This window comes from Zonotrichia leucophrys, chromosome 2, assembly GCF_028769735.1.
Source record: "Zonotrichia leucophrys gambelii isolate GWCS_2022_RI chromosome 2, RI_Zleu_2.0, whole genome shotgun sequence".
NCBI lineage: Eukaryota > Metazoa > Chordata > Aves > Passeriformes > Passerellidae > Zonotrichia > Zonotrichia leucophrys.
This window is the reverse complement of record NC_088171.1, coordinates 18,775,388-18,800,275: the sequence shown is the minus strand read 5'-3', so window position 1 is coordinate 18,800,275 and position 24,888 is coordinate 18,775,388. Positions and strand designations below refer to the sequence as shown.

The window sequence follows — 24,888 nt, the reverse complement described above, 5'->3', positions numbered from 1 at the left end:
CACAGGCAAGGCAAATGAAACTCGACTCAGTTGCTCATGAACACATGGTTTAGTGTCAGCAGTGAGGTATGAAACACCTCTCACACAGGGCTGAAGGAAACCTGTCCCTTTCTGCAACCAGAGCGGGGACCAGCTCAAATATCTTCAGACATCTCCACCAAACACAAGACGGATCTGTATTACTGTTTGGGAAGATCCTCCCATGAGACACCTAAATGTCTGTTTTCTTCATCTGTGAGCTGATTCTCAACCCAAACCAACAAATCTGACTGTTAAATAAAGTATCAGGGAGCCTTCTGTAAAGAAAATATGAAATACTGCACTACAATGTTGTTTGATAAAAATTGAAAAACAATTACATAAAGAAAACTGTAACTTGCTTTTGCAGAATAAATGATAAAAACAAGCCCAAAATAACATATATTGCCAAGTCAGTTATATCAATGACATTTTTTTAATGCTTGTTGTAAGCATTGCTCCACTGCATCACTCCGGGGGATGATAAAAATTTAAAACTAACACTAACAATAAGAAATCTGTAACTCATGAAATGGAAGATGTGAATATACAAAATGGAACACATATTTCTTTAGTCTCATGCAAGGAAAGCATGAGACCTGACCCTCAATATAAATACAAATACAAATATATACTGGTGTACAAAGTGTTCTCTGTTAAACTAAAGACTCCCCCTCCAAACCTTCAGTACTGCATATTTAGAAGATACTTGGACTCACTATTTGACAGGCAGAGAATGTTTATGCAGGAAGAATATTTCAGCTTTCTCAAAAAATAACTAACTTAGGAACACTCAAGTATCTGCCAGATGGTAACTAGTCAGAATCTGCAAATGAGACCCACACATATGTATTAATACAGACATCAAAATGTAAGCCCAGTAAGTGGCCAAAGCTTGTTTTAAAATCCTAATTCAATGTCTGATTCTTGGCTGTTTGGATGTCCTGGAAAGGCCCGGGTGGCTTTGGGGCAGCCCGCGCTTCAAAGGACGAGAAGAGGCTTCAAATCTTTTCTCGGTCTCGGTGTTTATTAATTGCTTATCTAAAAGATTTTCTCTCGGCCCGACAGAGGTCTGCTCAGCAGCCAGCCATGAGCACACTCTTTTGCCCTCTGGGGCGGTCACCTATCTTTATACTCAAAGTTACGTATACAATATTCATCATTTTTCTCTAATACCTTTTACTCTTATTAACCAGTGCACTTTTAAGTAATAACTAATCTTAAAGTGCCACCATCGCCACAGAAGATGGAGGAGAAGAAGAAGAAGGACAGGACACGCCCCAATTCTTCTATCTTACTTCTCTAAGCTCCCCTGTACAGAAATCTTAAACCCTGTGTTTCACTCTCTAATTAACTAATCTCTTCACCATTCACTCTGGTGAAATCTTCCTATCCTCATACAGGTGTCGTCTCTTGTGTAGGATCAAAGTCCAGCCACCAGACACTTCTGGCAACATTCTAGGACTCCCGAGCCCCCCAAGGGTGGTCTCGGTGACTCGGCACCTCAGTCCTGAGGTGCTGAGATCTCACAATTCAACATCCTGCAAAGTGTTCTTTGATGAAAAGAATTGAAAAATCAGCATTTTATCAAAAAACAGGTGAAGGGTTAAAGGAAATACATTCTGCTTGCCCCTGGCTCAGATGAGCAAAATGCACTGGAGTCTTTCAGGGATTAGAGGTAGAATGAGATACTGCTTCTAAAAATAAGCATTTAATTTTAGTTCGTATCTCTGTATACCATTGAGAATTAAAAAGAAAAGCTTATTCTTTCTAGGAATTCTGTGTGCATAATTATTTTACAGCCCTAGACAACTTCCTATGAAATTTCTTACACAGAGAAGGGCCAGCTACAAACCCCTCGTTTCGGAGGCACACATCTCCCTCTGCAGGTCTGCAGAGGCACCGTCATCCTGCACAAACTCCGAAGGCACCAAGGCTGAGCAGACGGCACTGGGCCTCCTTCAGGCCTGCACCCTCCCTACCAAGCCTAAGCTCTGCATTTCAGAGACACACTGCTTAGGATATACACATACCTGCACAAGGCAAGGGTAGATGGTATTATTTGGATCTTCTTTCCAATCTGCTTTTGTATGTGATTTGCCAAAGCACTGCACTGTTTCATTTATTCTCCTTACATGTTTGAGATCAGCTAAATCAAACTTGTACCTCACACTGGGCAAGTGTCAATGGAACTGCCAGGCCTGTGTTTATTTCCATGCTTTTAGCCACTACTCCAAACTTTCAGAATTTTGACTTATCTTTTTTTTAACCTAAAGTCTTGTTAGCTCCTGTGCAGTTTGCTCTGATTCAGATGGCCAAGCAATCCAGTCTCTGATTAAGGTATTAACACTTGCACATGAATCTATTTTGAAAACACAAATCTATATAATTTAGCTGAAATAGGTTTATGAAAACAGAAGAAAAGCAGAAAAAAAACCAGATTCCTTAAGGGTTATAGAGATGACAGTGACAGATGTATTTTTCATAGCAAAAGAAAAACTCTGTTATGAAACTTTCCTAATTTAAGTTTACTAAAGTTTGCATAGCAATAGGGAGCTCCTTTATTCTGGTATTTCCTTGATAACTGTTTATGTAGCATGATCAGTGCTGTATTATCCTATTTTAAAGTCACCTGAAATGCAAGGGATACAAAACCTAAAAGATTCAAAAAAACCACTTGCAATATTAGAGTAATTGCATTATTAATTGATCTTCTGTTAGTAATGGAAATTCAGAGGCAGTGCCTGTATTTCATTTGAATTACTTTTGTAGGATAGACAGGGGTATTGGGTTTGCATGGCCAGGTTTTAGTAGCAGGGGGCTACAGGGGAGCTGCTGTGGGAAATTGCCAGAGGCTTCTTCCTTGTCCCACGGAGCCAATTCCAGCTGGCTTCAGGACATACCCAATGCTGGCCAGGGCTGAGCCCACCAGAAATGGTGGCAGCACCTCTCCTACCTGGGAAGAGAAGAAAAAAAGAGGTTTATTGTGCAAATGTGATTGTGCTCAGAGAAGACTGAGAATATGTGAGAGAAACATCTCTGCAGACACCAAGGGCAGTGAAGACTGAGGGAGATAAGGTGCTCCAGCCTGAGCAGAGATTCCCCACAGCCCATGGAGGCACGCAGGGATGCAGAGATCCACCTGCAGCCCATGGAGGCACACAGGGATGCAGAGATCCCTCAGCAGCCCATGGAGGCACACAGGGATGCAGAGATTCCCCGCAGCCCGTGGAGGCACACAGGGATGCAGAGATTCCCCTGCAGCCCATGGAGGCACACAGGGATGCAGGGATTCCTCAGCAGCCCATGGAGGCACACAGGGATGCAGAGATCCCTCAGCAGCCCGTGGAGGCACACAGGGATGCAAAGATCCACCTGCAGCCCATGGAGGCACACAGGGATGCAGAGATTCCCTGCAGCCCATGGAGGCACACAGGGATGCAGAGATCCCTCAGCAGCCCATGGAGGCACACAGGGATGCAGAGATTCCCTGCAGCCCATGGAGGCACACAGGGATGCAGAGATCCCTCAGCAGCCCATGGAGGCACACAGGGATGCAGAGATCCACCTGCAGCCCGTGGAGAAGCCCCTGCCGGAGCAGGTGGACGCCTAAGAGAAGGCTGTGACCACAGCCAGGAAAAGAGGGCCGGGTCCCGTTACCGGCCTCAGCCGTGTCACGGGAGAGCCTGCCTGGCCCCGCGGCTGTAGATCCCGGCGGGACAGCCCCGGAGCACGGCCGGGCCCTCACGAGCAGCCGGAAGTGACGCGGGCCCGCTGCGGGCGGTGCTGCGCTCGGGCCCGGCCCCGCCGCTTCCCGGTGCCGCCGCCCCGCCCCGGCCCGCGGCCTCCGCGCTGCGCCGAGGCCCGGCTGCCATGGGCGGCCGCGGGCAGAGCCCGCCCGGGCTGGTGCAGCCCGCAAAGCGTCCCCGAGCGGAGAAAACGGGTCCGGCCCAAGGGCCCCCTCTCCCGAGAGCAGAACGCGCTTGTCCTGTTTGCTACCCGACACCTGTTGCTCCGCAAACACCCTCACTCCCTTCTAGATGTTCTTCTCATTTGGGCCGTGTTAATCTCATTCCGTAGCTTCTTCCCCCCCGTAAGCCACCCCACCCACTGTTGGAGCATCTGTCCAGCTGGACGCTTCCTATTGAAGGTAAAAGTGCTGTTAAGTTGTAAATATCAGTGGTTAGATCCTCACTGGAGAGTGTCTGAGGAGAGGTCACGCACTCAGGTCACCGAGGTCAGGAGACATTTCCCCACATGATGACACGTTTCAGACAGTGCTGCACATAACGGGGCACCAGTGCAATGACTCCCACTACACACCGACCGTCCTGAACTTCTCACCTCTGGTCACAAACTGAGAGGCACAGAGGTGGATGAAGTCTGATGAGAGTTCGTGCACTCAGGTCACCGAGGTCAGGAGACATTTCCCCACATGATGACACGTTTCAGACAGTGCTGCACATAACGGGGCACCAGTGCAATGACTCCCACTACACACCGACCGTCCTGAACTTCTCACCTCTGGTCACAAACACACTGGGAGAGAGGGGTGGATGAAGTTTAGACGGACTTTTAAAGCTGCATAAGAATAAGAAGAAAATGTGGAAGAAATACAGAGTAGTGGCTTAGGTCTGAAGGAAGAAGAAGGAAAAAAATCTGGGCAGTTTATGGCTGCAGGCTGGAGGAGGGTGGTTTGAACAAGAATAAGCCATTATGAATGGCCAGTTTTCTTTCTTTGCCTAGATTTTGAAATTCTAATTTTTATGTGGTTAGGAGACAATAGTATGATGGCCCAGAGCTAGGCATAATTTTCTCATAATTCTCCCTCGATAGAAGTCAGTCAGACAGTATGGACTAGCTGAAAAAAGATAAAGGTATAAATGTAAGTTTGAGTACACTGTTTGATCTAAGCGCTCTTTGACCTCAATAGCTATTAGCATATGCATTAAAAATTCCTTAAACTTTTTTGAACTCAGATTGCACCTGGAGAGATGTCAAATATTTAATTTCAAATACCAACACAGCACAACTCTATAAATATAGAAGCAAATAATTACTTATAGCTAATATAAGGAGTTTTAAACAGGATGATTTCTTCTAATGGAGTTGAATTTTGCTAGTTCAATGCCTGTTCAATGTGACACATAATCTTTATGGCTCATAACTCACCATGATTAGATGAATAAAAACCATTTCAGGTTCTGTGAGTCCACAGAAATGCCAAGGAATCATTTGCCTTTTAGAAAAAAAAAGTGCCTTTATTTTCAAGAATGAAAATAATGTAACTAATTGTACCTTTTCTGCAAGCTCTGGGCATGATCTCATTTCAAGTACAGAAGAAAGATGGAAAGTGATACAAACTGCCAACATACAATTAAATGCTAGATTTTTTTCAGCTCGAGCTGAAAAAGGGATAAACAAATTATCTCTATTTTAATAGTAAAAATGAGAAATTTAAGAAGTTACATATAGTGCAAGAGATAAATAATGAGTACATTGACAGATGTTACTGAAATGAATGTAAAAGGGAGATGTCATCATTAAGTCAGACGTGCTGAGTAATGGATTAAATTGATACTTGTAACTCAGCTATTCTTCTCAGAGGTTTTCTTTGATTAGAAAAATAAAGGTAATTGTGTGAATGGCAGAATTCATTACTTGGCTTCAAAAGACCATTTGTAAAGCCTATGTTTTAGGTCACATTTCAACACTAATGATACAGGGAAGAGTGCATTTTGGTTTGGGAAAAAATCTTATTGGCCATTTGAAACAGATTACAAATATATTGGGAAAAAACGGCCAAAAATTCCCTCAAAGTTTTTATGACATATAGGAATCAGATCACAGATTAGGCAATGCATTTATTTATCCCATATATTGTTTGATACATATGAAAGGAGCAAGTTTTATCCATTAGAAGTTCTGATCAGAAGATTCACATGTATTTATGAACTGAAAAACTCAACACTTTGTTTATGACATATTATGACTAACACTGTTAGTTCTTTTCTTATTTTTGATTACTGTTGATCTAACTATTCTAACTGATGTTTTTATGTTAAGTAACTCGATGCTGCACACCCTAATTACCTACTGCACTCATAATAATCTTGTTTATTTAGAAACTCCTTGCTCTCTAGCCTGGGCAAGGACAGCTATTGATTCTCTTAGATAATAATCAAAAGCTGTTTGTTTATAATCTTCATTCTCCAAATTCCCTGAAAGGAATTTTATGATAATTTTAACCCAGTTAGAAGCTGTTGAAAATGGATTTGGAATGGTACTGATGCCAAATCTAAAAAAGTAGTATTTATAGCCTCATAAAATACTGCTTTTAACCTTGAAAAATGAGTTTATTGTAGTCTTCGAAAATGAGATCCTACTTGCCTCTGGTTTGTGTCCCATCTCTCCAGAAGTGTTACTGTTTCACTGGCTGGGGATTCTGCTTTCTGTGCAGGGAACACTGTGGCTCCACAAAAAACCCAGCAAAGAAAAAAAGCAAACCAGGAAACAGACATAATAGAACAAAGAAGTGGAATAAGATTTGATTGCACATTAAGATCAAAGTCTTTACCAAGCTAAAGCCCTCTGTTATAATTAAACTACAATGGTCCTCACATTCATAGGCCCCCCTGGTTTCACCATGCTGCTCAAGTATTTTGTTACCAGCATCCTTTCACAAAACTATTGGCAGTTATGTCATATCTGAAAGCCAAGGCTGTGAGTCAGGACTAAATTTCTTCCTTGCCAGTTTGTATCCATTTCTTTTTGGCCAACACTACCTTTAGGCAAAGGAGCTCTTCTTGCTCCCTAGTATTTAATCTGTGATTTATTTTTAGGGATCCCCTCTCAACCTTAGGTAATGCAAGCCAAGAGCAGTTGTCTCCTCTTGTTAGACAGCCACCAGTGCCCTGATCATTCGAATTCCCCCTTGCTCTCCTTCCAGTCAGCATCCTTAAGCAACAGTGAACAGAAATGTATACAGTATTCCAGATTAAGTTTCACCAGTCCTTTCTTAAAGAAATGTTTATGTTTTATATGTACTCACTTGCTGTGAGTTCTAGGATCCTATTTGTCCTTTTGAAAGTTACATCACATCAGAAACTACAGTGATTCTGCCTCTGAATAGCATTTGTGGGTCTTCTGTCCTGCTGGTTTCCCACAGCTGAGATGATGCTAATAATGGGAATACCGACCTGCCACGGGTGGATGCCCTTTCATTTTGCACTGTTGAATTTCAGATAGTCACATAAGCAATTCTGTCTCTAGTCTTCAGATGTTACCCATAAGACATTTAAAAAATCTTCTTTAAATGCTGCTCAGCTCTCAGTCTTTAAGTCAGCAGCACAGCTAGTGCTGGTGTAATTACTGAAAATACTAAAGTCAGTCTCAAGATGGATCTTTGAAGTACTCCACTAGCAAGCTTCTTTCAGTGTAACAGTTTCTTTAAATCATTTTTAGTTGTCTCTCCTCATCATCATCTTTTATTTCTTGTTTTAATCCCTGTCTTAATTGGATTGGTAATGACTCATACCATGCAGTATCAGAAACTTAATTTAGATACTACAAGATTAGATATACTAAATTTCTTATAGTGACTTTATACCAAATTCAGATAGACATGATAGACATGCACAAACCCCTCTATGTCCAGGTCTGAAATAGTAAGCTGACTGTATTTGGGACTCTGTCTCTGAATTACTAATTGATTAATGTTTAATGTTTATAAAATTGTGCTTACCTATTAATCACAACTTGAGAATGTTTATTTTCATGTATGGATAATATCCCTTTAATAACTAGTGCTTCTTTGCAACAATGTTAATGCTTCCATTACACTAGAATAAATACTGAAACTCTTAAATTGCTAAAATCCTATTTTAAAAATTCTGTAGATATTCACTGGAAGTCCCAGGAACACTAATTTATATTTCAGGCTAAATGAAGATTCCATTCTGATTGGAGTTACCAGTATAAGCCTACTAACTGGAGAGTATCCGTCCCTGGTTTCTTCCAGTGAAAAATATTTCAGATTCCGGCTCATTGTTATAAATGCTTTAAAAAAAATCATCTCTTTTTATATTAGAACTTTTAAAATTCAGGTCAGGAAAAAAAATTCCATATTGTACACTTAGGTATGGTAAAGTATGTTAAGGAAAGGTTTGGTTGTTTAGGCAGACTGGGACGTCAGTCAGGATGAATTGATGTCATCCCTCCTCTCTAATGGCTCTACCTGGGTTATTTTTTCATGTTAAGACAGTGGAGTTAAATAGCTGTGATCCAACCTTGCCATAACAGTTAGCTCTGTGCTACATAAATGGAAACAGAGCAGGTTTTTAATTGTGATGATGAGGTAAGCTCTCTCCCTACATTTCATCAGGGATTTGACATGACTTGCTGAGCTGGTTATGTAGCATTTAACCACAGCCCTTTCCCACAGGAAGGACTTGGCAGGGCAGCAGCAAAGCTGGTAAATGTAATTACCTGTATTCCATGACTCTCAAAGTATGAATGATGAAATGTTTTCTGTGACACTCACTTCTAGCTGCAAAATGATGATTCCTCCTTTTGCTGCTTATTGATGGCAGAAAGGCAGGGAAGGGTGGCACTGCAGGATTGTGGGGGATACAGGGGATGACACTTCCCATGGAATCAGTCTGTTTCCAAACGGTGAGGCCACACATGGGAGTGCTGGCTGCTTGCTACCTCACAGGAGCATTTTTTCACTTCAAGAGTAGGCAGTATTGCACCTTCTTTTCTACCACGGTTATTTTATGCTTCCAGTTTTTATCAAGATGAAGCTATTAATAATGTTTCCTGTAATTGTGAGTGGTGATTTCCTGCTTCTGGTATTTCTGTATTGCCCATTTCCCCTACCTCCTTCACAGTCTGTCCTTGTCAGAACTGTGTTCTGTTCTTAGTCTTAGCCAAAGTATCTACTTTCCTCAACCCCAAATTGCCATTAACCAACATGAAAGGGAGAGAAGGTGAGTGATTTCCTGTAACTGACAAAAAAGTAGACATTGTGAACACTTTTATATCTCATCAGGTTTATAAAAATAGAGAAGATAACCTTTCTAAACATCATACACATTATGATGTTTAGAAAATCTACATACAAATTTACATACAAAATTTGTCTATGTAACATTATTAACATTATTACCACATTATTAACATTTTTTTTCCAGAGGAAACAGCATTGTTGATTCCCACCCCCCCCCCTTTTTTTTTCCTGGTATCATCTTAAGGCCCTGTGCACAATGATCACTGCAAGTGCCATCCACACTTCTGAGCAGAAATGTGAGGCCTGATCTGCGTCATCGCTCACATTTAGAGACTCACTTATCAACTGGGATACCAACTGAGCCCTTGAGACATGAGCAAATGTCTATATTTATCACCAACAGCCCTTTTTCCACAAACTCCTGCCACATGATGTCACAGCACTGCTTGCATCTCCAATGCCTGGTGCACCCATACCATGAATAAAATTTTAATATATGCAGAAGCTGAACAACAAATTGTGAGGCAAAGCTCTCTGAAACATAGCTCTTGTTTAATGCAACATTTTCACACCTCAGTGGAAGTGTGGATACAGTTTTCCTCCTTTTTATGTTAGCATTTAGGGTGAAATGCACTAGGTACTTTAGTTAATACTAACACTTAGGCCATCACAAAGCAGGTGGCACCAGGAGTAGAAAAAGGACACTGGGAACAGGAAAGGGCAGAATTTGTTGGTTTGGCAGTTCTGTTCCCTTGTGACAGCTTTATGACCATACCCCAAATAAGTTACTTGTAACTGGTAATTTTATGAAAGAAATGATTGATATGATATGATGATATGATAATCTGCAGGCAACAAGAGGATGAAATTGATATTTTGTCAATATGTTCCTTCTAGTTGAAGTGTATACGCATTTCTTCCTTGTATTGGAAGTTTCTTGATATATTTTTCTATTTTCTAATATATTACAGATTTTTTCCTTGGTATACCAGTTCAGATTATTAGTATAAATTCAACACTTCATCTTCAAGTTACATACAAAAAGTTATTAATTCATTAAATATTTTAGTCAGAAATATCTTTATCTGAAGGGCTGTCATGTCAGCAGAAACAAAAACAAAACAAAAAAGAAGCAATGGAAATGCTTATTTAGTGCATTTTACTACATCATTTTAGCCAACTTCTTTCTTCACTAGCAAATGTTCCTGGTGATGTAATGAATTTGTTTCTTCTATGTCAATCATGTATCTACTACACATTAAAGTTAAAATTAGTTCTACTCTCATGCATTTCATTTTACGTCAGTGAATACCACTGTTGTTCCACAGCTGTTTTTGTGATTGTGGTTTGCCTTCTAAACAATCTAAAGTATTCCTGGAATGTGCAGGGTAACCAGTGATAACAGTAATGTCAAGAGAAACTTTAACCACAGGAGATGTTTATGCTTTATTACTGCAGAGCTTGTTTTGAGATCTATTCTGTAAGAGCAAAGGACTGGACATTACCCTGTAATGAGTGAATCAGAAGCTCAGGAATATTACTCTGTGGAAAACAGTGAAGGCCATATCCATAGTGTGCTCTCCTCACTTTCCAAACACCCCTAGTGCTTGTGAGGCCACAACCTATAGGAAAAAGTGGACAAAGTTGGAAATACAGGAGTATTCTGGAAGTAATCCATACATGGGTTGTGTTTTAGCTGGGTCATAATAAAGCAAAATTTAGTTTTTCCTTGGAATTAACAGCAGTTATATATGTAGCTGAAAGAAATTTTAAAGGCCAATATTCTGGTAGTAAAAGGCACTAAAGGCAGCAGAACCAGTGCCTCTGGCTTTTATAGACTATTGCATTAAAGGCTTTCAAATTTTTCTCTGAAATTTCTATTTCACCAGAATTGCACTCATAGCACTTGATCATTCCAGGTCCTGCACGTGGTGGTAGTGGATGTCCCTCCATGGAAGTGTTCAAGGCCAGGTTGGATGGAGTTTTAACAGCCTGGTCTAGCAGAAGGTGATCAGGAGCGAGATGATCTTTGAGATTCCTTCCAATCCAGGCCATTCTATGATTCCTCCCTGGTATAGACCATGGTTTAGGATGTTATTGTTAAAACCTGTCAGATATCTAACAAAATGACCTTTAGAAAGTGCTGATTCCTTCCTAGTTTGAGAGTTGAAGGCCGACCATGAGACGCTTGTGTGGCAGAGGCTCAATGGGATTTTTGTCACTGGTCATCCAAAAGACTGGATTCCCCTCAGGCCAAGTACGTGTGACTAACTCTGGCTGCTCACTTATGAAAAATGCTGTTGCATTACATTGTCAGGATTTAATAACAACACAGGTAAAACACCAAGGTGAGCTTCTCTTTCCATTTACTTCACACAGGACATAATAAAGACATCAAAAGTAGTATACTATTAACATCAAGACAGTGGTTACAATGTTTGTTTTGTCTCTCAGTTTCCTAGCAACAGATCTTGATTGTATTTTAATGTTATTAGTAAGCTTATTATGTGCATTTTAACTGAACATTTAGGAAAGACATTATATCTACTTATAAGCAAAAAGTGAAAAATAGCACAATCTATCTGCTACCATTATAAAAACCTGCTGGCCTATTTAACATGTGTTTCAGGATATTCCTTGGATTTCTGTTCAGATAAACAAGTTTTCTTATCCAGAATATGCTACATTAGAGCATCAGAATACAAGGGTAATTTGGGCATACAAAAATCTGTTTCTCTCCTCAAATGAAGCACCACAAACTTCAAGTCATACCTCATTGTAACCAACAATCAGAATTAAACAGCTGCCCATCCATTAATGTACCACTGTTCCAAATAACCTATGGTTTTGGAGAGGCAGAACAGTCATTAGCAGGAGTTTTTATAACATCCTAGAAGAAAGAAATTTGCAGTACTGATCATTCAAAATGCAGCACTTGCTCCTGCCAGAAGTGCTCTTATTCTGCTGCATCCATTTACTGTTCTCTAAGAGAAAGAGCTGCCTCTCCCTCCCCTCTCTGTTACCAGACTATTGAAGACTTTAAACCACCATCCTGTACTCAGCTCTGACATTTATTACCAGACAGAACATTCATTAAACCAAACTACAGATAGCTTTTCTGAAAAACAAAAAAAGTAGCAAAAGCATTAAATGATGAGCATTAAGTAATATACATGATATATTTTTATAAATGACCAAACACACAATGAAGAACAACTGGTATATTTTTAACCCACTTGGAAGGGGCAATTTCCAGTAGTTTTACATGAATTCTCCTATCATTATATATATAAACATATACATGTTAACTTGGAAATAGACATTGTCAAGTTCTGACTAAGAAATAAAACTAGATGGGAATCTTTCCTTTGCTCCAAGCCTCCATTTCAAGGAAGAAAGATTTCAATTTATTGTGATTTGGTCAATATATTTTCCTCTCTAAGTAATGATTAGTCCAGAAATAAAGACTCACTGACTGGGCTCACAAACTATATTTAAAACAAAGTTCTGAACATTCTGAAATACAGGAGTCACTCTGTAATTTCAGAGCAGTTGTAATATCTTATCCCACTCTAACAGGCTGCCAGACATGCTCCTGGATAAGGCCCATCACCATTTGTTCTAAAGATATCAGCTTTCTGGCTGGCTCTGTCAGGTAACTGAGGACATTTGGACTTTGATTCATATCTCATATACTTCTTACATTTCATCTTCGAAGGCAAAATTTTTGGATATGTATTTAGTCTGTAAATCTTTATTAAAAGGCTCCCAATATTGCATTCAATAAAGTGCTGTGTTTTATCCAGAATAAAAAAGATGTATGTGAAAACTTTTCCTGTAAATATCCACTTACTTTGTATGAAGGAATTGAGCATTTTTTCTCCAACATGCAATTTAGCTGAGTGAGTTCTAATATGTTTTCCATGTAAAGAGAATGAAATTCCATATTGTGTTACTGGCAGCCCTGGAATTAACTGCAGAGACTGAAGATAGGAAGCATATCCCTAAACATTGATACAAAACACAACCAAGGCTCCAAAGAAAATTATTTTGGACATTGCAGTATATTGCAGCTGATCCTCTTATTCTTTTTAATTAATGTAAATGGAATGAGGAAAAGAAACTTTTCAGAATATCCAAAGAAAGGGTTTTCTGTTTGTTTGTTTTTCTGTTTGTTTTTAAAGTTCTACAATCTGTTTGGATTACTAACACTTTCCTGAAGATACTTGAGGCTGTGGGATGGAATCCAGAACTGTTTTTAAGTATCACTTTGAACTTCCATATGTCAATACCTTTTTTCCCATTTTGTTAGCACTGACTGTATTAGCATTTGATCATAGTGCAAACTGGTGCTTCTTGGTCAGCGTGCCTGTCAGAACACAATCAAAACAAAGAGTGTACAGATCTCATCATCCTTGGGAAAAGGCTTTATGACTTTGTTTATACCGCAGCTAAGGCTAGAAGACATGGCTTAATTTTAAAGTGCTACCGGCACTAATAAACCAATTATCAATGATCTTGATGGGACCCGTATTTCACCTGCGTGTCTCCTGTTAAGATGTGCTGGTTTATCTCACACACCTGTGTATGCATGCTCTGCATTTCCCGGAGTGGCACTGCCTGGGACTGTCCAAGCCCGAGTGGATACAATGAACGTTATCCGTGCCCGAGCTGCCGTTGGGGACCGTGACCGTGGCACCGAGCGCACGCAGGCCGGGCAGGGGCGGCGCTCGCTGACGTCCCGGGCAGCCCCGCCCCCCTCCCGCGCTCCCGCAGCTTCCAGAAGGGCCGGAGCCGCGGGGGGGCCGGCCCGGTGGCGCAGTCGGAATTGCTGCGGCCGCGGGGCCCGGCCGGGGCGGGGCAGGCGGTGATGCCCTTGTTTATTTTTACCCGGGCGGTTCATCCTCCTCGGCAGCCCCAGCGCGGCCCCCTCTGCTGCTCCCCGCCCCAGCTCCGACGGCGGCGCCGCCTATAAAGCGCCGCCCGCGGGGAGCCGAGGATGCAGCTCTACAGCTCCGTGATCACCCACTACCCGGCGGCCGCCACCGCAGCAGCCGCCGCGGCCTCGCCGAGCTCCGCCGCCGTCTTTAAGGTCTCCTTGTCGCCGGGACCCTCCACCGCGGAGGCACCGAGCGCCGCCGACGCCGCGGGCCCGAACGCGGCTGCCGAGAGCTCCGGCAAGGACAGCTTCGTTCCCGCGGGGGGCAGCAGCAGCAGCGCCGCCGCCATGCCCGCCTTCTCGTCCTGCCTGGAGGTGATGCCGAGCGGCCCCGCGGCGGGCCCGGCCGGGCGGCCGGCGGGCGGCCCGCAGTTCAGCTCCTGCGCGCAGGTCACCGTCAGCCGCCGGCGGCCGCTGGAGCGCATCGTGCCCATCCGCATCGTGCAGCGCGCCGAGGCCGCCGGAGAACTGGTGCCGGGCTCGCCGCGCAGCCGCGCCTGGCTGGAGGGCATCCTGGAGAGCGTGCGGCAGGCCGGGGGCGACGGCGAGGCCGCCGCCGAGGAGCCCAGCAACCGCAGCCTGCGGCTCAGCGAGCACTGCCAGGCGCTGCAGGCGGCGGCCGCCGGAGCCCAGCCCGGGCTGGTCCCCGGCTGCGGCCCCGCCGAGCGGAGCGGGGGCTCCGCGCAGCCCGGCGGCCCCGCCGCGCACGGCGAGGAGGAGGAGGCGGCGGCGGGGCCCGACGTGCGGCGGGGGCCCGGCGGCAGAGCGGAGCGCAGCGAGAAGCTGGCGCTGTACCTGGCCGAGGTGGAGAAGCAGGACAAGTACCTGCGGCAGAAGGGCCGGTTCCGCTTCCACATAATCCCCGACGGGAACTGCCTGTACCGCGCCGTCTGCAAGGCGGTGTACGGGGACCAGCGGCTGCACGGCGAGCTCCGCGAGCAGACCGTGCACTACATCGCCGACCACCTGGACCACTTCAACCCCATCATCGAGGGCGACGTGGGAGAGTTCCTCATCGGCGCCGCCCAGGACGGGGCCTGGGCCGGCTACCCGGAGCTGCTGGCCATGGGACAGATGCTGAACGTGAACATCCACCTGACGACGGGCGGCCGGCCCGAGAGCCCCACCGTTTCCACCATGGTTCACTACCTGGGGCCCGAGGACCCGACACGGCCCAGTATCTGGCTGAGCTGGCTTAGCAATGGGCACTACGATGCTGTGCTGGACCGCGTGTGCCCCAACCCAGAGTACGAGGCGTGGTGCAGACAGACTCAGGTACAGCGCAGGCGGGATGAGGAGCTGGCCAAGTCTATGGCGGTGTCCTTGTCCAAGATGTACATAGAGCAGAATGCCTGCTCATGAGAGCGCCCGGGCCGGGAGCTTGGCTGCAGGGACTGACAGAGAGGTGTGCTGGCTGTGATGGTGATGCCTTAATCCTTAATGAAGCAGCAGCACCCCCGACGGAGAAAGACTGTAGGTTGCGGGGGATAAATACAGACGTAGTTGTAATATTCTGTTGTGAAAACTTAGCCTCGGGTTCTTTGCAAGCAGATTTTCTGTGTATGTTTGTGTCTCCCCTCCTCACTGTCTATTTTCTATAAGAATGTATTTTTTGCACACTATTTTTAAACTGTTACCTCCATCTTCTACATCTTACATTAGTATCTGGCTTTCAGCTGTACAGCCAAAAACGTTTGTAAACAGTTTTTGTAAATAAGGCTTATGATGTAACAGCTATTTTTTGCTGTGTTTTTTACCCATAAACCTTATATTTTTACCAAATGAAGTTGATGTCAAACTGACCCCCCTAGTTGATGAAAATGTTGTGGGTATTTTCTTGCAAAATTAAAATAATGGCTTTTGTAAAAGTGTGGCAAAGTGAGAACAGACTGCTTTTAGGAACAGTTGCTTTCTCTGCCTGGAGCACAGAACAGGTCCTTTGAGCCAGTTGGAATGCAGCTACACGTGAACAGTGCAGGGAGCAATTGACTCTTCTGTTTTTAATTACTGTTTTGAGTAAACTGGCCTCCTGTTGCCTGGTTGGCTCACTCTCTGCTCCGTTTATATTATTTATCTATAATAACAGAACATTAACTTGCAATAGAATGTTGTGACTAGATAATAGTCTCCTGCTTTGGCAGTAATTGCCTTGGCTGCACCTCAGTGTTTGTGTTCTTGTTTCTGGGGTTATGGTGTCTTTCGTATAAGCCCTGCTTCTTTTTTGGCACTGGTGTTTCACCAACAAGTCATTATCTGATCACAACATTTTATTCACGTGACTTTATTTTCTATTCAAGAAATCAGGAATGGTTTATGGTTTAAAAGAAAAAAATAGTTAAATTGAGGTTTGTATGGTTTGCTGGGTCAAACATTTAAATGTCCAATCTGGATTCTGTCTCTTCTACTTTCTGATTAACTTGTTAGATATATTTATTAAGTAATGCAGTTTGTACTTTTTTATTTTGTAATATATTGTGATTTTTGAATTTATACTGTATAATAGGAATATTCACAGCTAAAATGGAATGAATAAAGAATATAATTTTACTTGTGCTCTTCTTTTCTATGCTGTGCATTCTTGGTGTGGGGAAGAATTGTGGGTGGGTTCACTGGGCCTTTTATTTGGCTTCCCTACCTATTAAGAGGTGGGAAGAAGGGGCATGGTACTTTATAGATGTGAACCACTGATAATTCTGGTGTCTGTAAATATGTGAAAGAAATTCAAGCATTTAAAGACAATTGAATATCTGTAATTATTTTCTCACTGCAGGAGATCTTAGTATATCTGTTTGCTAGTGAGAAACAGTTTTCTATATTAACATGCCTTAGAGGAGCAGTTCTCAAGCATAGTTAATGAGCTGGTGACACCAGGGTTGGTGGTGAGCCAGCTCTCTGCTGGACTGTGCACACTTGGGCTTGGACATTGGTCTTTGGGAACCTCCATCCTGCAGTTAGCCCCAAACTTGCTTGAGATTTGTCCTGTCAGCAGTGATGCCTTGGCGCCCTCTTGTCACTCAAACAGAACTAATGTCATAGGGAGATGCAGCTTTCTACTCCCCTCACAAGATGGAAATGCCTTGCAAGTTGTTAAAATGTGTTTACAAATCAGTCCCTCATCTCAAAATAGTAAAGGGCTTCATCCTTAAACAGCAGAAGGGTTCTGGGTTAAAGTTACAATTAAAAAGTAACTAAACAGCTGAAATGCACCAGTCTTAGTTGAGCACATGTGATGGAGCTGCAGGACGGATATATATATTTGTTACTGGTTTATGAGGTACAAAGAGTAGATTTAAATATTATGTTATTTTCAAAATATTGGCAAATAGAATATTTTTCCTGTTCTCTTTACACCCATTTGTCCTTTTTCTTTAGAGTGCAAACAGTGGTGGAAAACCCCCTGGGTTTCTAATCTACTACTGCTTACCCCATGAATCTTTGGAAAGCTGAGTTTTGAGGTGAGAGCACAGCAAAGATGCAGTAATGGATGTGTTCATAAGGAGCAGAGGTAGTTTATAGGGAAAATGGCTACTCACATGGCTCTAAAAGTGAAGGTATTAATACAGCATCACTAAATATCAGTGATGTATTGACTGATCAAAAACAGTTTATTGAGGCTGCTTAGGCTTTGGTTTGGATGTGATTAATTCATTCAAAGTTGTGACTATCCTAAACTTTAAAAAGTCCCAAACACATTTATTTTAAGTCTTCTAATATTACTATTTTTGGCTGTATCACAAATTGTGATCACAAATTTTGTTTGTGTTTTGCAGCACAAACCTTAGAAATGCTCAGTAAGCTAAGCATTAAAGGATTGATACAGCATAATGTTCACTCTGTGTGATAAAAATGATACTCAAATGTCACAAATAAACAAAGCAATGTTAAAAACCAACCCTGGGATGGGTTCCCACAGAGTTCCTCAGCAATTTATCTACTGTATGAGTCACAGGGGCATGCAGATAACTTTAAGGAATTTGAAAAAACTAGGTTACTTGTTGAACTAGTTTGCAAAGACATGGAGGGTGTATTGCTGAAGCGTGTAACAAGGCACTTGTTTCTGCAGCTTGCATTATGTTCTCTGTCTAAAAGGAAACTGCAAAAATGGCATTTCAGATGTTTTGGACATATGTAAAGTGGTGTTGTTGTTGTTTAATAGCTGTAGTGTTTAAAGTTCAGCTGAGACACTAGGTTCAGATGCAAGCTAGTGGTGTCTTGTTTCAACAGGAGTAGAGGCAGTTTCGTGGACAAATTTTATGGAAGCAGTGATCCTGATGTGCACAGAGCTTTACAAAACTGCTTGTAACACTATTCTTGCCCCTAGAAAAAGCAGAGGTAGATGCAAAGTTTTCCTTTACTGTCCTCTCTTCAACAATTTCAGCAACAAGGGAAGGACAGACATTGTCCTGGATCATAATTTCACTGCCCAATTATTTTAACCTTGGCTAATTACTTACATAATCCAACTAATTCTTAGACCTGTCTGGGGACTTTGGTCAACAGACTTTTTATTATTGACAATAAGTCAGAAAAAGAGCTTGATTTTCAGTATGCCACTTGTACAGTTCTATAAATCAGTAGAAAATGCTTTAATTCTAAACCGAGCTACTGTGAACTTCACTTGGTGGGAGCATAAGCTTTGTGATGCCATCTTTGCTTGAATTTTATAACACAGTTGTGAATTAGTTGACATGTTGAATGCTGCATTTCAGGAGTTCCTTAGGTTGCCAAGACCATGACATTCTGTCACTAAATGTGCAAGGGATATGTTAAAATTGTCATGTGTGTTGAACAGACTTTGTTACATGAAGCAAGGTTTGCAAGAACTGCATTGGTTTGCAATGAAGGAATCTAAAAATAAGGGTGATGGGCAGGTAGGAAAGGGAAATTTATGTAAGTATCACTGTTTTCCATTTCAGCCAAGGGCTTGCTCTTCAGAAAGTTAAGTGGATGACACTTTGTGCTTAGTAACTTTCTTAGGAAATAGAAGTTGTCTAATCCCAACTACTGTGGTTTATCTGTCCTGTTGTATGGCAGATACATTACATGTGTGCAAGATAAATCTTTTACATTAACTCAACTTGTAAATAAAGGTGTGTTTCAGTACTTCTTATACATGTACAAAATCACCTGAATACAAATATTTCTACTGTCCGTTTTTGCTATTATGATGTCAGGATTAGTTGGTAGGATTTTTGAGAATAAAATTTCAATTTTGTTTTAGTGATTTATCAGTGTGCTCATGCATAGCTTCTGAATCCAAGCAGAAAATGATGATAGGTATCTCACAACAGAGACAAGTACCTGGCAATAACTGTTTTTTGCTTATAATTTGCTTATACTCTTTTATATTTATTCAACAGTTTATTGATATGCAGTGATGTGTTCGTAGGATGTTGGTGCAAAATGGTGTGAAATGAAAAAAATTCCTGAGCCTCATTGTTAAAAAGATTGTCCCATTCCAGAATTGCATGGTTGTGTGAAAATACACAGCATACAGTAAGATAGTGAGTAACTGTTTGAAAAGACATCACATCTGCCAAATGCAATTGTGTAGTCACCGGAACTTTTTAAAGAAGCAAAAAATTTTAACTTTGAATTTTTTACTAACATACAGGCTGATTTTTAAAATGTACATGTGTGTTTCAGTTGAAAAAGAAAAGCAGCTTTCATATTTCCCATTCAGTTTTAATTTACAATCTGTCTTTTTTCATAACAAATTTATACTATTAATGGATAAAAAGATACAGCAATGCAGTAATATATTGTTCTTCAGCCATTTTTTTTCTGGAGTTAGTATTTAAAATCTGTTTATCCAAGGAAATCCATACACAGTATTCAGACTACAAATCAATGGAAATAAACCACTGTCATGTTCCAGGCTTCTGTGGCATGAGTGGTTATTACTCCATCTTCTCATAAATTTGTCCTAATTACTGAGTAAGATCAAGCTTCTCTGGAGAAAAGGTGAGTGTGCAATTGTAACAGCATGAGGCATGTACACAGGGATGAACTCATCTTTATTGTGTGATCTTCAAAAATAGCATTTCCTTAATTTTTAGTGTGCGTTTCTAAACCATTAGGCTTTTGATCCTTATTTTATTTCATAGAAGTTTTACTGCAAGCTGTAGGAAACAAACTATTGAATTCTTACAAGGCATTGTTGTTTAATAGTGTTTGAACCTTCAGCACCGGAGCACAGTTGAGCTGAGCACAGAGTGGCATCTGCAGGGAAGAAGGCAATTGTAGGAGGAAGGTTGGAGTTGGATCTGGCTGTGGAGGAGCCCAGGCTGCCTTGTACCCTTTCATGTCCCCCTCCACCCACATCCCCAGCAGGCAGATCCTGCTGTGCCCTTGGTCTGGTGGCAGCTTCAGGGTCATTGCTGCTGCTCCTTGGGGTCTCGTCATGGAGCTCCTGCACTGCCCAGCTTTTGGGGCTGCAGATGAAGGAAGGGATGCAACACTCACTAAAAAATGGGAGGGATTTCACAGGCAAAGACATGGTGCTTTTCTTGCCTGAGAACTTCTATTACTGAATATCAAAGACTTAAAACATGGTTGACCATCAAAATAGTTTGCAAAGGTCAATGTAATTTTAAATAGCACATAAAGTATGTTAACAGATTTTTGAGAGTCAAATGCTGAAGTATGCTGAAATACCTATTTTTTTAAAGTAATTGCTAATTACATTAGCAAAACCATATTATTTTCACAGGTACAAGGATCCAGCATTTTTCCTGCACAAAACTTCTATTTTTGCTGTCTGTTAAACAGCAAAAAATTAAAAAATAAAACTAAAAAACAAAAAATTGTTTTTCAGCTGTTTAACTAAACAGCATATCTGCACAAGAAAATAATGATTTCAGATCTCTGGGTGTGATTTGGAATTTGGCAAAGTCTGTCAATTTAACCCAGTATCACTAAGTGCAATATTTCTTCCCATTGCTGATGCTGTACTCAAGTTTAGAAGTCTGCTTTTAGAAATAACATGGTCATTGGAACTCCAGCTGAGCTTCTTTTGATATTTTTTAGGGAGAGCCCATGGTCAAAATGTACTCCCTTTGTAAATAAACAAAACTAGTATGTTTTATATCTAAATTGCCTGTCTTCCATATGACTTAAAGACTGAGATATGACCAAGTAATTAAGCAGTTAACTAATGTGTTTATAAGATTTGTTTGCCTTCCTGATAAACTTCAGCTCCACTGGACTAGATTACTCACAGGGTCTGATCTTTTGTGGTTTAAGGTAGGAGCAGTGATAAATTTATTGTCTCAGTAATTACTAACACAATTCCTATTACTTCTGCAAACTCTATCTGCAATTTTAAAATTTCTTTTCATGGCTGTTTTTGTTGATTATAAATCATAATGCCTATTCAGGATTAACCTTAGAAAGTGGTTATGCTGCAAACCAAAACCTAATTAAATAGGACATTTGAGTGAGTTTAGGAGTTGACAGCTGTTTTGCTGTTTATATATAATGAAGGGAAAGGTGGTGCCCAAAATGAAGTGGTTCTGAAAGGACTTGTTTCGCTGTGAAAGATGGTTATGTCAGCTTATAGATCAGCATTGTGACTGTTGATGTAAAACCATTAATGCACTTGTTTATTATTTCTTAATTAAGTAATAATGTTATATCACAACAAGTTGCATTTTTGTAACATTCAGGATCTCTCTGCTACACAAGAGACTAATACTGCTAGATTAGAAAGAAAATAATGCTTTGCTTTTGGAAGTAATTGTTTCATTCCCCCCATTTATCTCCCACCATTCTAATATCCCGTGAAAGGCTTTGGCTTTAAGTTAGGAATGTTTGTGCATGTGGCCTTTGTTCTCCCTGAACTAGTAAGTTGAACACATGTGGAATAAGTTTTTTACTTCAGATTAATACTGATAAAAGTGATGAACAAACAGTTGGCAAAAAAACTTTCTGTTATATACTGTATTTGGCTCAGCAAAGCTGCAGTCCCACTGGGACTTGGATGAGAAGCAGCATTATAGCAGCACAAGCTTTACAGGTATCTGAAAACTTAATCTCCGTTTAATTATTTTGCTCTTAGTTTTTAAATTTTTTTGCATGCACGTTATCATACTTATCAGGAAGTAAATATTTATGGATGTTTTGCCAATTAGGTAGCTGTCCTTTTGGATATACTCATGGTAATTCATGTGAACCATTCACGTGAATGGGATTCCTGGTAGATTTCCATTTTCAGTTAATATTTTACAGCAGTGGCCCTCAAGAGGCTATGCAACACCTGAAATTGCTAGAAATTATACCAAACAATTAAAAATTCAGTTATTTGATGGCATTTATGTAATCAGGTTCTTCTCCTTCTCTAGCTCTGTCCAGAGAGAAACGTTCCAAAATGGATAAATATGACAACACTGGGACCTGTTAGGTAAATTAAAGAAGCATCTGCAGAGAAATAATAACTGTTTGCAATAACACGTTCATCAAATATGCAAAGGGGGCTATAGGGATACAGTATGCTGTATCATACGCTCTTCAAAACTCCTTATTGTCATGCTGAGATTGTGACAATTTCAAACAAACAAAACCTAAAAATGTCCCCAAACAAAAATGGCAAACAAAATCCCCCAAAAATGTAAACTTTTACAACCAAAAAGCCAAGGAAGCTGCTCTGGGTAGGCTGTGCTTGTGAGGAACCACTGTCACAGGTTATATAACATGAACCTTGGCCGTGGCCTCAGCTGTACCATCTACAGGAAATCATTCTGCCTACTGGGACTCTACCCTGGCAGCCCAAGTAGGTAATAGCTGATGCTCTACTTCAGTCAAGGGATTGAGTTAATCTCTGCTAAGGCTTTTGGTGCTTCCTCAAGCCTTTGAGCTTTATCTCAGGGCTCTCTGGATTAAGCTCTTGCCAACCAGCAGCAGTATCATTTCTCTTTGGGTCACTTGATGTTGGTAGAGGAGGCAGACAAGAGGCAGGTACTGTCTCTGTGTAGAGAATCCGGTGCTCCATCATATCCCATTGGTGTCTTACATCACTCCTGTCTAGTGTGGAGTGTAAGGAAAAATAAATTGTACACCACTGGGACATGGAATCAGTTCTATCTCTGTTCACTCAGAAGTTCTCACAAAAAAAAAAAAAAAGCAAAAGCAAAACCAAACCCAAATCTGTGCCAAGTCATTTAAACTTACTTTTAAAATTTATTTACTTTTTCATATTTCCTTTTCCTACCTTGAGATTACATATGAACAGAGATCTTGTTTCTTGGAAGTCAAGTCCAAAACGTATTGTAGAAATTTTCATTTGATAAAACATGATTTATGTATTGTTTTCAGTTTTACAACCTTTGTGGTGTAATTCAAGCACAGAGCTGTGAAAAGTATGTTTGTAAATGAGTATTAATTTTCCCTTCGTAGGCTCTTAAAGTAAGTGCTTATAACTGGGTTCACTTTGATAAATAGTCCGGGAATTCTGAATGGGAAATATGTGAATAAGATGTTATAAAAATATGACATTTCATGTTCTTATGCACTTTATTGTAAATTTCCAGATTTAATTTCTTCAGGGGAAATACAATTGAGTATGGAGCTTATTTGAGCTCTTTGCTGCTGTGCTGCTTGGCAAGTTCATTCCAGCAAAACCCTGAACTCTGTCACCTTCCTGAAAGATCAGCCCTTGCCTCTAGTTATTGCAGATGAAGAATTACATGCAGAGTCTGTTTACTCAGGTTCTTGAAAGAAAATCTTTGAAAGGGAGAATGTAATAGCTACAGCTGCATGGAAAGTCAATCATCCCCTGTGCCATGTCTGAAATGCCATTTTTGATTTTTCTTCCTTCTATGCTGCCCAGTGAGATGAAGAAAGAAAATTACTGTGCTAGTCCTTTGGGGAATGTTTGCTGTGCAGAGCACAGTGCTGTGCAGAGATGCCATCAAGCTCAGCAGGAGCAGCAGCACCACAGAATGGTGCTTGTTAGGTAAAGAGCAGGTCTCTGAAGGAGGTGAGTAGGTTCCTTAGTCCCAGGGTTGTTTTGCTCTCTCCCCAGTGCATGCACAGGGTCCTGGGCACTCTGACAGGTGTCAACACTTGGGAGCATAGGTCAGTTTTTAAGGATTTAACTCTATGGACTTGGTTTGAAGGTAGCACTTGGTGCATAGCTGCCATGCAACAGTCTTGCAATATCAAGCTACAATAATTGTATGAGGAATATGTAGCCCTGGGAGAGAGTTAAAAATACTATATTGCATATAAAACTTCCATATATAACCAAATTGCTTTTTAATAGGAAGACATGGTGACTGCAAGCAGGAAAATATTATAGCAGTTGTAAATAACATAAACCACTTCTCAGCAGTTCTGGTGGAGATGAGAGGGAATTACATAACAGCTGCTTTCCAGCCCCTAGCTAATATGACTTGCCTGCTTTGCCAGCTCTTGGGACTCTAAGATCTGTGTTGTCACCTCCCACCTACACTACAACTGCAGAGTGCAGAAGGGTGGTTTGAAATAATGAATGTTCCACACTCATATTTCTGTGAAACATGCAAACTTGGTTCTGTTAGGGCATTGAGGTTTTTTGGGTGTTCCGCCCATCCCCCGAAGGTTTAGGAGGAATGTAACTGTTCTAAAAAATCATGTGTAAACTTGAAAGGTCAAAATGCAGCCCCAATGCACATGCAAAAATTGTTTTCCTGCTCTGGCTAATTCAAAAATGTGTCTTTCACTCCCCATTGTCCCAGGCAGGGCTGTCACTGTCCCACCAGTTTGTATTCCCACCTCCCCCTGCTGCATTACCTCCAACTTTGCTCTTACTGTCTGTGCTGCTTTTGGCTGGGATAGAGTTAATTTTCTTCAGAGTGACTCATATGGGGCTGTGTTTTAGGTTTGCACTGAAAACAATGTTGATGATACAGAGATATTTGTTATTGGAGAGCAGTGCTCACGC

The 24,888-nt window shown here is 41.4% G+C and overlaps 1 protein-coding gene across 1 annotated transcript; it reads left to right on the top strand.

The window, feature by feature from the left end:
• Positions 1-13,799: 13,799 nt before the first annotated feature.
• On the top strand, positions 13,800-16,514 carry OTUD1 (OTU deubiquitinase 1). Its single transcript, XM_064704122.1, has one exon. The coding sequence runs from the start codon at positions 14,028-14,030 to the stop codon at positions 15,327-15,329; it is 1,302 nt and encodes a 433-aa protein (XP_064560192.1). The 5' UTR covers positions 13,800-14,027; the 3' UTR covers positions 15,330-16,514.
• Positions 16,515-24,888: the final 8,374 nt, after the last annotated feature.

Bases quoted from the DNA above. Each gene is read 5' to 3' on its own strand.
- OTUD1 (XM_064704122.1), top strand. From the start codon at position 14,028: ATGCAGCTCTACAGCTCCGTGATCACCCACTACCCGGCGGCCGCCACC.